This window comes from Apium graveolens, chromosome 8 (genome assembly GCF_009905375.1).
Source record: "Apium graveolens cultivar Ventura chromosome 8, ASM990537v1, whole genome shotgun sequence".
In the NCBI taxonomy this organism is placed as follows: domain Eukaryota; kingdom Viridiplantae; phylum Streptophyta; class Magnoliopsida; order Apiales; family Apiaceae; genus Apium; species Apium graveolens.
Window position 1 is genome coordinate 45,835,705 of NC_133654.1, and position 12,035 is coordinate 45,847,739.

At 35.9% G+C, this 12,035-nt stretch overlaps 1 protein-coding gene and 1 pseudogene across 2 annotated transcripts; one reads left to right on the plus strand and one right to left on the minus strand.

Annotated features, from left to right (window-relative positions):
* Positions 1-115: 115 nt before the first annotated feature.
* Positions 116-4,681, plus strand: LOC141676983 (G-type lectin S-receptor-like serine/threonine-protein kinase At4g27290). Of its 2 annotated transcripts, XR_012557274.1 has the most exons (9): positions 116-1,446; positions 1,536-1,664; positions 1,770-1,927; positions 2,318-2,528; positions 2,642-2,879; positions 2,974-3,124; positions 3,205-3,512; positions 4,154-4,232; positions 4,405-4,681. XR_012557274.1 is itself a non-coding variant. In XM_074482714.1 (8 exons), the coding sequence occupies exons 1-8, from the start codon at positions 159-161 to the stop codon at positions 4,161-4,163; spliced, it is 2,493 nt and encodes an 830-aa protein (XP_074338815.1). In that variant the 5' UTR covers positions 116-158; the 3' UTR covers positions 4,164-4,239. The 2 variants fall into 2 exon arrangements, 1 of the variants encoding a protein (XP_074338815.1); XM_074482714.1 differs by lacking the exon at positions 4,405-4,681 and having other exon boundaries at positions 4,154-4,239.
* A 360-nt stretch (positions 4,682-5,041) lies between these two features.
* On the minus strand, positions 5,042-10,553 carry LOC141678670 (G-type lectin S-receptor-like serine/threonine-protein kinase At4g27290; annotated as a pseudogene).
* Positions 10,554-12,035: the final 1,482 nt, after the last annotated feature.

Sequence of the window (12,035 nt, forward strand, 5' to 3'; positions counted from 1 at the left end):
GGAGACCTGAACCAGTCAACTACAAAGTTTCCAATGTCACTAAACTTACATAGTCAACTTGTTTGAAGGCTGCTATAGCCTGCATGTGAGATTTTCTGCTAATACTTTTGTATAAGATTAGGATACATCTACATCAAAAGATTATCACTGAAAGATCAATGAAAAGCATTTCTATCATTTCACTTTTCCTTACTTTGATCTTCTCGATCCTTGTGGTCACTGTCATCGCAGTTGACACAATAACTGTGAATCAGACCATCAGAGGACATAGAACTATTGAATCAGCTGGTGGTGTATTTACTCTGGGACTTTTTGGTTCTGGTAGTTCCCACAAGCGATACTTGGGTATTTGGTACACCAAAATAGTAAAAAGGACAGTAGTATGGGTTGCTAACAGAGAAACTGCACTACTTGATACTTCAGGGGTTCTAAGGCTAGATGCCAACGGAAGTTTGGTACTATCAGATGGTACAAATAAAGTAGCATGGGGAACAGGTCCATTTATCTGTACTATAAATCCGGTTGCACAATTATTGGATAATGGTAATCTTGTAGTCAGGTATGAGAATGATAGTAACCCTGAAAATTTCTTATGGCAAAGTTTTGATTACCCGACAGATAATATTTTACCAGGATCGAAGATTGGGCGAGACATGGAGAAAGGCCTGAACAGGTATTTGACATCCTGGAGAAGTTCCGATGATCCATCTCCGGGTAAATACAAGTTCAGAGTCAATACTGATGGATACCCCCAATTACTTGTATGGAAAAGTTCATCAGTTAAGGTGAGGTTCGGACCATGGGATGGTATACAGTTTAGCGGTGTAGTTTTAAATATACCAGAACTAAGTTTTGCAGCAAATTTTGTTTTCAATCCAAAGGAAATTTATGCTAGCTTCAAAGTTGACAATAATTCTACTCTTATGAGGATGATGTTAACACCAAATGGAGCTATACAAGTTCTAAGATGGATGGATCACACCCATAGTTGGAAACTTTATATGACTGAGCCACTGGATGCCTGTGGAAATTATGCATTATGTGGTGCATATGGTAGTTGTAACATTACTCAATCCCGGTTAGGATTAGGCGCATGTGGGTGCTTAAAGGGATTCAAGCCAAAGTTTACTGAAAGATGGAAACTAGGTGATTGGGCTGATGGATGTGTTCGTAAAACTCAGTTGAACTGTGGAAATGGAGATGGATTTGTAAAGTACACTGGTGTGAAGTTTCCTGATGCACGCCATTCATGGTTCAATCGAAGCATGACCCTCAAGGAATGTGAGAATGTATGCCTAAAAAATTGCAGTTGTACAGCTTATTCAAATATAGATATAAGACAAGGTGGAATCGGCTGTCTGTTATGGGTTGATGAGCTTGTCGACATCAGAGATTACGGTGCAAAAGGACTTGATCTTTACGTGAGAGTAGCTGCAGCAGATTTAGGTCAAATATCATCCATTTTAAATGAATTTAGAGTTATACTGTTGATGCAACTGCACATAACAACATAACTTTCTATCACGCTTGTGCAGAGGAAAGTAAAAGCCCCTGGCAGAAAGTAATAGCAATTCCCATAGTTGTTATTTTACCAGTTTTTGTAGGGGTGGTAATATGCCTATTTATAAGGCGTTCGCTAAAGAAGAGAAAGCTAAGACGAAAAGGTGATATTTTATCCTAATTGCTTTCGGCTCTCCCTTAACTATTAACAAATCAACGAAGCACAACACTTTTTCTTATGCACTGTGCCGTCCCTCTATTCATTGCAGCAATTTTGAGAATAATTCCTGAAAGTGATGCTAAATATGGAAAGGAAGAGGACGATATGGAATTACCAACACTTGATCTTATTAAGATTGTTGATGCAACCAATAGCTTCTCCCAGAATAATAAGATTGGAGAGGGAAGCTTTGGACTTGTTTACAAGGTAACATACATTTGTATGCATTTATCTTACTTGCATGAAATCATTTCATGCCACTGAAATAATACCACCATGTGTTGTGGAATAGTAAGCTACCAGAAGTTTTCAAATGATTGATAGAGGTATCATGTAGTAAGGGGAATGATCACTAATGCGGGATTAGCATGCCACATGAATTTTCTTTGATTTAAAAAGAAAAACACAATCATGCTAGAGGATTAAGGAGTACATTACAGCAATGTGTCTACGTTTTAGTACTTAAGTGGGAAACATCTTTTCTTTTTTTCTATCTTTGGTATAGTTTTGAGAAATGATTACTTTAATGTCAATATATTGAAAGTATTATTGTAAAGGATGATTATTTCCACAGTTTTTAATGGTTAATATTTTCAGGGCATCTTGGATGATGGGCAAGAGATAGCTGTAAAGAGGCTTTCAAAGGATTCAAGACAAGGACTAGGCGAGTTCAAGAATGAGGTTTCATATATAGCTAAACTTCAGCACCGAAACCTTGTGAGGCTTCTTGGATGCTGCATTGAGGAAGGGGAAATGCTGTTGATTTATGAATACATGCCTAACAACAGTTTAGGTTCTTTACTTTTTGGTACAAATTTCTACAAACATGAACACAGAATTCTATTACTTTGCTAACAATATCGTATATGATTGTTTTCCTTGGATCAGCAGCATATATTAACTTCCTTCTGCGTTTGACAGACAGAATGCTAAGTAAATCGTTGCAGTGGCCCCAACGCTACAATATTATAAATGGTATTGCTAGGGGGCTTCTCTATCTTCACCAGGATTCCAGAATAAGAGTCATACACAGAGATCTTAAAGCTGGAAACATATTACTTGATAATGAGATGAATCCAAAAATATCAGACTTTGGAATGGCTAGAAGCTTTGTAGGAAGTGAAAGGATCGCAAATACTACAAAAGTGGTCGGAACATTGTAAGAATTGTTTTAAAAATTCAGCCTTATACTGAAAATGTCTCTCGAAGCTGATCTCTTTCTTCTTTCTCAATTTTGGTTTTAAATTTTTTAGTGGCTACATGTCCCCTGAGTACGCTCTTGATGGAATGATCTCTGTCAAATCTGATGTCTATAGCTTTGGTGTACTACTGCTAGAAACAGTGAGTGGGAGAAAAATGAAAGGGTTTTATGATGCAGATCCCAACAATAACCTTCTTGGTCATGTAAGATCCTAATTTGTCCAAAATGTTATTACTTCATGGCTTGCTAGACACTAACATGTATAAAAACAATTATTGTACAGGCATGGAGACTCTACAAAGAAAATAAGTTTCTGGAATTAGTTCCCGAAGTGATCATAGAATCATGTAATCCGTCTGAAGTATTACGGGCAATACAAATTGGATTATTGTGTGTTCAACCACATCCAGATGACAGACCAAGCATATCACTTGTGGTTCTAATGCTGAGTAGTGAAATTTTACTTCCGGAGCCTAAACAACCTGGTTTTTTCACTGAAAGAACACCAATATCTGAATCAGATTTTTCATCTAACAATCTTTACGAATTAGCTTTGTCAAACAGATATAGTACTGCAGAGCTAGGCCCGCGGTAGGTGAACATAAGTGTCTGTAATTCTGGTACCCCTGAACTGACATTCAGTGCACACAATCACTGAATTCCACTCCAACAGGATTCAATGAAAATAATCCTATTGCTTTTAACATTACAATTTTTAGTCTGGCTATCCATTTGGCCTCTTTTTTCAAATCATATGGATAAAATTTTGGTTAGAACTGTCAAATTCTGCTTCCTGTTTCAGTATTTTTTTTTTGTTGCTGCTAAGTATTGTAAGATGGTTTTGTAAATGAATGGAGTGATTTGTGATTTAAATTACTGAAAATATTGAGAGGCTAATAAGTTATAAAATTTTAGTATAATTGTTTAGTGGTTGCTATTAAAGTGAATTTAAAAAAAAAAATAAGAGAAAAATTCAGATATGTGTTAAGTTTTTGTTTCTTTAATACTAATCAATCCTTCTACATGGGTATACTGTATTAACTTAAACGGGACTGGCCCTGAAACCACACAAAAATCACACACATGACTCATGAGACCATGCTACTGCTGTTGCAGCTGCTTCCATGAGCTATACACTTTCCCTGCAACTTATACAATTCAAAGTCTTCTTTATCACCGGAACATGTAAACTGTCGACATGACAATTGAGTCAATGTCATCTTCTTTTACAGATTTTGTTGATGGGGACATACCTGACGCAAGGATTGTCTGTTAAACTGTCTTGCGTTGCATGTGCGGTCAAAAATCATGGTATATATCCTCTTGTACAAACTCCACTGTTCATTATCATTCACTTCAATTTTTAGAAAAACACGATCCATAATCCTAGATATCTCTCTTTCCAGTTTCTTTTCAATAATCATGAGACTTTGTAACTGATAGATTGAAACCTTATTTTTATTATTTGCATAATTTTGTGTAGGGTGGTAAACCAGCCAAGCTAAGTGTTCGGGTGGTAGTTCGAGCAAGTCATAAAGTTTAAGTTCGAAGCTTAACTTGTGAAATGTTTGATAGGTTAGAGCTCTGCTGGGATGTGATAAGTTTGGGTGGTGCTGGAAATGTCCGCAACCTCTCATTATCCACATTAAAATACCAACAATCATAAGGATTAGCTTCCCACACCAATGCACTTAAGTAATAGACAGATCAGTTGTAATAGACAGCATTCATAAATTTTAAACAACGGAGTTCAGCAAAAGGTAGGCCAGAGACTCTCCAAGACTTGGTTTCAGATGAATAAATCTCAAATTGTCTACGTAACTCTTGATGAACACGTTGTTCAATAGGTATTCGAGTGCAAGCAATAATTTTATAGTGAGGAGCTTATTAAGTATGAAAAGCTAAGACCATACATGTTGAGGTAATTAAAGAAACTTTAATCACCAGGTCTAGGCAAAGTAACTAGACCACAGTCTCTCTCAAGATTTTAATTAGATCAAAATAAACAATATATTTATAGCTATCAGGTAAGGTTTAAATCAGAACAGAATTACTAAAAGTACAAAAAAAAATGGAATCAAACTTCGAGTAGAATAAGTAATCACAAAGCAAACCTCAGATGTGCCAACAATATGACCCACAAATTGATTTGGAATAAGCAAGAATTACGATCCAAATAGGATTTCGTAATTTTTTTGAAACTACAATTAGAACCAACAATCTGTATAGTAAGATAAGAGTATTTCTAACCGCGCTGACTTGCAGTTTACCAGTTACACAGCAAACAGAAAAGGTTACAAATTATATTTATGGAAAGAAATTGTTCCTTGATTTGCTACAGCTGGTGATTCTTAATGTGCTACCCAGATAGCTTGTTCCAAATAAAGATCCAACATTTTTCACAACAGCAAGCCTTCTTCAGCTATCACGTTACATGGAGATACCCTGTTCTAGTGTTTTGAGGGTAGCACTAACCATGCATTACAGAGTTGCAGTTGTCAAAATCCACAAGAATGTTCAGATATTAAAGAGGATGAAGAATCTGAATCAAGAAGTTTCCTATCTGCGGAAAAACCAGGCTGGATAGGCTCAGGTATCTCACATTTACTGCTTAACATTAGTGACACGACAGCCATGCTTGGTCTGTCTTCTGGATATGGTTGTACACATAATAATGCAATTTGAATAGCGCGGGATACGTCAGAGTGATTGCACGATGCTAGGATTACATCATCAATTATGTCCAAGACCTTTTCCTCTTTGTAGAGTCTCCATGCCTGAAAGAAAATTTGTACCATAAACATAACCTATATATGTTAAAGTTTTTTTTAGCTGTATTCACTTTGTTTAGAACTAATTATTTAAACTTTACAGCAGTATTTGATAGATGTTTAATTAGTAGTTTGACTATGACACGGTTATTAGCTTATTTATTATTTTCCGATAAATAACTTATAAAATTGTTATTATTTAACTTACCTGGCCAAGAAGATTAAGGTTGGTATCTTGTTGGTAAAAACCTTTCATTCTCTTCCCACTTATAATTTCTAGCATTAATACCCAAAGCTATAAACATCAGACTTGAAAGAGAAAATTCCATCTAGTGCATACTCCGGAGACATGTAGCCACTGCAGAAAATGCGTAAAACGAAGGAAACATCAGATTCAATTAATGGAAATAAAATTTTGAATTTTTATAAGAGTCTTACAATGTTCCAACAACTCTTGTTGTATTTGCTTCACTTTCACTTCCCCGGAAACTCTTGGCTGTGCCAAAGTCTGAGATTTTTGGATTCATTTCATGATCCAGTAATATATTCCCAGCTTTTAGATCTCTATGAATGATCCGAACCCTAGAGTCTTGGTGAAGATAGACAAGGCCCTTAGCTATCCCATATATAATGTTGTAGCGCATTGGCCAATCCAGAGACCTGCTTATCTCCTTGTCTGTCAATTTAGTAATCCAAGTTAGTTGTCTAGGATCTTATATTAGTCTAACATTAGTCATCTGCAACTATGCAAAATACTAGGATTTTTCTGATATATTTATAGCCAAGAATATAGTTTAGTTTATTATACTGGTATAAATAAAAAAAATTATGACAGCTGATTATCAATGTTCTGAAGATTGCCATACTGAATATATGGTAGTCAAGGCTTTTGTTAGGCATGTATTCGTAAATCAAAAGCATCTCTCTGTCCTCAATGCTGCATCCCAAAAGCCTCACAAGATTTCGGTGTTGAAGTTTGGCTATACATAAAACCTCATTCTTGAACTCATCCAGTCCTTGTTTAGAAGTCTTTGAGAGCCTTTTTACCGCTATCTCTTTTCCGTCCTCCAAGATTCCCTAAAAACAAGTTAAGTAAAATTTATAAGGACTTAAGGTGGATTTGATTTTTATATAAATCAACAAATGTTGTAGACTTGCTAATTTATTTACATATTTAAATTAGCAGACTTATTACACCGAAACATTTTAGTCCATGACTCCTAGTTGTAGAACTTGTAAAAACAAAAATCAATGGACTCACATTTTTTCTCTGCAACTTCAAATTCAGTGATATTGAACTTTCTAATATCCTATAATGTGTTTTTGACGATACTTTGTTTTTTATACACATGGTATAGTTCAAACTAGTGAATAAACAAAACTACATTGGTGTATTTTCCAACAACAAAACTTATAATTTTGTGTTCGTAATGTACTCTGATAAAACTTTATACAGAACAGAAGCGAATCCATGTAATTACCATATAAACAGGTCCAAAGCCACCCTCTCCGAGCTTATTGTTTTCCGAGAATTCATTGGTTGCTTCAGAAATTGTTATGAAGTCATACAATGGTAGTTCCAAATCTTCTTTCTCACTTCTATTCGTTAATTCACCTTTGACACTAAATGTAAGGTTTCCTGAAAAGTGGAGCACAACAGCGCATTGTATTGTAAACGTATTTGTAACAATATAAATAGAAGTATTGAAGTAACATACTACAAGGACTTCTGGACTCGGTTTATATATTCCTCCATGATGGAGTTATTTAATTGATTTAGCTTGAATATCAGCAGTGTTCTGAGAACCTGAGGAGTAAATATCAGTAAATTACGGGCATTACCTTTTCTCCTCTGCTTTCGTTTTCTATATACAGTTGATATAACCAGGCATAGGAATATTGTTATTGCTACTAATACAGCTATCATGATTATGCTTAGTGGCTTCTTTGCTCTTGATCTTCCAATTGTACCTGTCCCTGTGCATTTAAAATTTTTAAAATACGTTAATAATGTAAAAGGGTTAAATATCAAAGTGGTCACTCAAGTCACGGTCATATATCACTTTCTTGATTATAGTTATCGGCGTCTCTAATGCATCACTCTAGTAGCGAGTAATGACGTACCCGTTAATTTTTAACTGTTGACCAGACGGGAATTTTTTGACCGTGACGTGTATACTTTATTTGTTTAAATAGACAATAACAAAGGATTAGGTGGCAAGTGACTAGATAAATATTGATTTTCTATTTATATAAACACAAGTAGTAAACCCATATGTAACAACACATCTGACCACCATATATAACAGATACATACACAAACGTATATCAGCAACAAGGTTGTGTTCAATGTTGCATCAGTAGTGGAGAAGAGTATATCAAGGAAGGAATGGGTAGTGGTGCAGATGGGGGACATTTCCTGGTTGCCAGGGTTCTGGACTTAAGATTTCTACACTAAGCTTAAGAAATTTATAATTCTTTCCTCTTAAGAGTTTTGAACTAAGCTTAAAATTTTTTTTACTCTTCACCCGTTCACTCTTACCTCTATTTTCACTCATCTATATCTCCCTGGCCGAACGTGAAACAACAAAGACAGGCAGTTCACTGTAACTCACAATGCCCATCGTTTTCAACCTGAGTAGAGGTCACCAACTCAGAGGGCCCACCGTTGAGCAGCAACAGAAACGTGCAAGTACCAATATTATACCCACCAATATTACCTATATCATGTGGTAAGACTGAAATCGAGCCCTCAACCTTATGAGATATGGGCACAGAAAATGTTGTAGGAACAACGACAACTGCATCACTATATTTCTAAATAACATATATTTCTGCAATTTAAAGTTTTAACACCTTAAAATAGTAGGCTTTATCTCTAGGTTACACTTTTCTATCAGTCTCTGTAACTAATTTTTGGAGGGAAAGTCTGTTTGAGTGAGTTGACAGTGGGCTCGGATGACAACTAGCTCTCTTGTGTACACATGGATTTTCTGCTGGCACACCTGTGCACATGTCCACCTTTGTTGACACACTCAGAAGTCAGACCTCTCAGTATTCTCAACAATTATTATGATAAAATCTTAAGATTATATCCCTAGAAGTGCTGTGAATTCTCCTTGCTGCTTTGGTTATCTGTAAGTTAGCATGGTTGAATACTTAAACTGCTGACATGAAGACCCGAACATTCAGTGATGTGGCTTATATGAACATACAGACATACTGTATATATGATAGATACATACCATAGCTTAGCTGGATGTACATGTTGAATTAATATTATCTTTTTAATTCTATTCAGAAGAGTCAACTATGCCACCTAACTTTCCGTTAGGTCAACAGTTAACATTTAACAGCTTTGTCATTATTGGCTACTAAAGTGGTGCATTAGAGACCCCGATAACTATAATCAAGAAATTGATATATGGCCGTCACTTCGGTGACCACTTTGATATTTAACCATAATCTAAAAGATAAAATAAACTTCAAGTGACCTACTTGTACTCACCTAATTCTCCAGCTGCCTTCCTTACATAAAGATCTTGAACATTTCCCAGGTATTCTCTGATGTCAAGCAGGTCATTAAACCATAATAAGCACCCACTTCCACCTTCCTTTACATCAATATTCGCATATGCTGTGCATGAGCAGTTCTTCAAGCATTTAGCCGCACATTCCTCCAGGGTCATGCTCTGATCAATCCATGAATTTTGAGTATCTGGAAATTTGAGATTGGGATACCCCTTGAAACTATCTTCATTCCCACACGTCAACTTAGATTTGCGAATACAACCATCAGAACGATCTGCTGACCTCCATTTTTCTGGATATTTTGGCTCAAATCCTTCCAAACACCCACATATGTCAAGTCCAAAATTTTTCTTAGTAATGTTACAAATACCGTTTGCCCCACATAAAGCAAAGTCGTCACATTCATCTGTTGGTAAAGTCACCGTGTTATCCCAACCTTGAGTAGTGTCAGTCCAAGTGAAGATTTTTAAATCACCGTCTGAATCTAAGATCATCCTCATTGCAGCAGAACGATTGAGAAGTCTAAACATGTAATATAAATCCTCTTCATTGGACACGACGTCATATGTAAAAACCATATTCTGCAGCAAATGAGACTTGCCACCAAACTGAACACCATTCCACGGTCCAAATCTGAATTTCATAGCTGAACCGTTCCACACAACTCGTTGTGGATATCCTTTTAGATAGACTCCATATGTGTAATTGCCTGGGGATGGATCATTTGGGCTTTTCCAGGATATGAGGTACCTGTCCAAGTGTTTCACCATGTCCCAGCCAAACTTCATGTATGGTAGAATAGTATCGCCAAGGTGATCAAAACTCTGCCAGAGGTAATTTTCAGGATAATAGTCATCTGCATACCTGATAACAAGATTTCCTGTATCTAATAGTTGCACCACAGGACTTATCACAGTCTCCGATGAGTTAGAGGACCAAATTATGTCATTGGCACCATTAGCAAGTACTAAAGCTCCACTAGCATCAATATTGAGCACGCCTGAAGTATCAGAAAGTGGAGCATCTCTGTTAGCAACCCAAACAACTGTATGCTTTGCTATATTTTTGTACCAAATTGCCAAATACCGACTTTTGGAATTGCTGGGACTAAAGAATCCCATTTCAAACCTTTCTTTAGCTGACACAATTGTGCTGTTATCATCATCTTTAATGGTTTGATTAGCAGTTAAAGTATCAACTGCAGTTGAGATTTTTGTGAAGGTGCAAATCATCAAAATGGAGAAAAACAGAATGAAGGAATTGATTTCCATCGATCAGGTATGGTTGTTCTAATTACAGATGTGCTTTCAATGGCTTTTTATTGATACAATATACATTCTTGCATGCATACATCAATTAGTGTCAATGTGAGTTAAAGTATAAAGTATCAAGTAGGGATAAAAAAAGTCTTGAAGGCCACTGATATTCTAATATCTGATTGTCTGAACATGAAGAAATACAGTTAAATATGTTAAAATAATTCTAGGCTCGTGTATTGACCTGGAGTCAACTTTATTAAATAAACTAGGCAGAAAAACTATCTACTTGTAGTATTTAATTGCTGACATGTATTTTCATGTCACCATCCTTTAACAACTATTTGTTTGCTAGCATATATTAAGATATCCTAAACAGATTTTATCTATGGCTAGTTACTTGCTAATTATAGATATGGCATGAGTATGCAGTGTTTTTATTTATATTAGCATGACTGTTCTACCACTTTCGTTTACTCTTTCCATCCTAAAACCAACAGTTTGTTAAGCTGGGAAAGACACCACAGAATCTCTAAGTACTGTAAGGACCCTCTGCAGCAAGTGTCTCAGAAAAGCATGAGGAGAAAGAATTATCATAATTCATTTATATCATAGTCTCTATTATCATCACTAGATTGCAACTCGCTCATGATAATTTTCCTCAATGTGAAAGCTACATGTAATTTTTTTTCCAATGTTATGGTTTGCAAAGTTCTTCCCCTCCAATCTTCCCAGTCCCAATCCGCAAAGACTGGAAACTTCGTTCTTTATGTCGTGTGAAGTTAATGGTCATTCCCGTCCTCAAAGACTGGAAGCTCCATTAACTTTTTTTTCTACAGGCAGTTGTGGTCGTCTAAGGACCTCATTTCCAGTACAAACAAAGTATGTTATATTTAGCTAAACTGCGATAGCTAGTCATGATTGGATAATCATTATCTTAAGTCTATGGACTGACAAATATTCTTCTTATCATCAATATTCTATGAATGGAAAGTTCCATCTGTTTTACTTAGTCCATTTGTCTGGTCTTACAAAGGCTGCTAAAGACTTTTCATCCTTTCACTTTCTAGTTCATTAAATGTCTTTAGAATAGATTCTGATGTTAGATCTCTTTGGTTGTATTGTATATATAAGGTAAACATCACTGGCCTTTAAAGTAATCTTAGCTTCCAGATTAAGACATGTCAACTCTATCAAGTACCAGAACGATTAACAGGACTTGCATCCTAATTATAATATCAAGGATTGTGGAAAGATGCTGGTGATTTGTTCAAAACATCAACTTTAAACTAAATCTAACCTCAAGCACACCTGCATATACTCGAACATGAAAAACTGATGATCAGTTGGAACTTGTGTGGGAAGGGAAATATATTTATGCACCTCTCTGGTTTGAACACAGAGAGGTGCTGTGATTTGATAAACATGGGGAGTATTAGGATGAAATGCATTCATTTGTATAACGAATGCTAACGTATAACTAGAGTCGCGGGCTCTTGCATTTATAAGAAAAATATACAGTGACAAATATATGGATTTATTCAACTACTTTATAA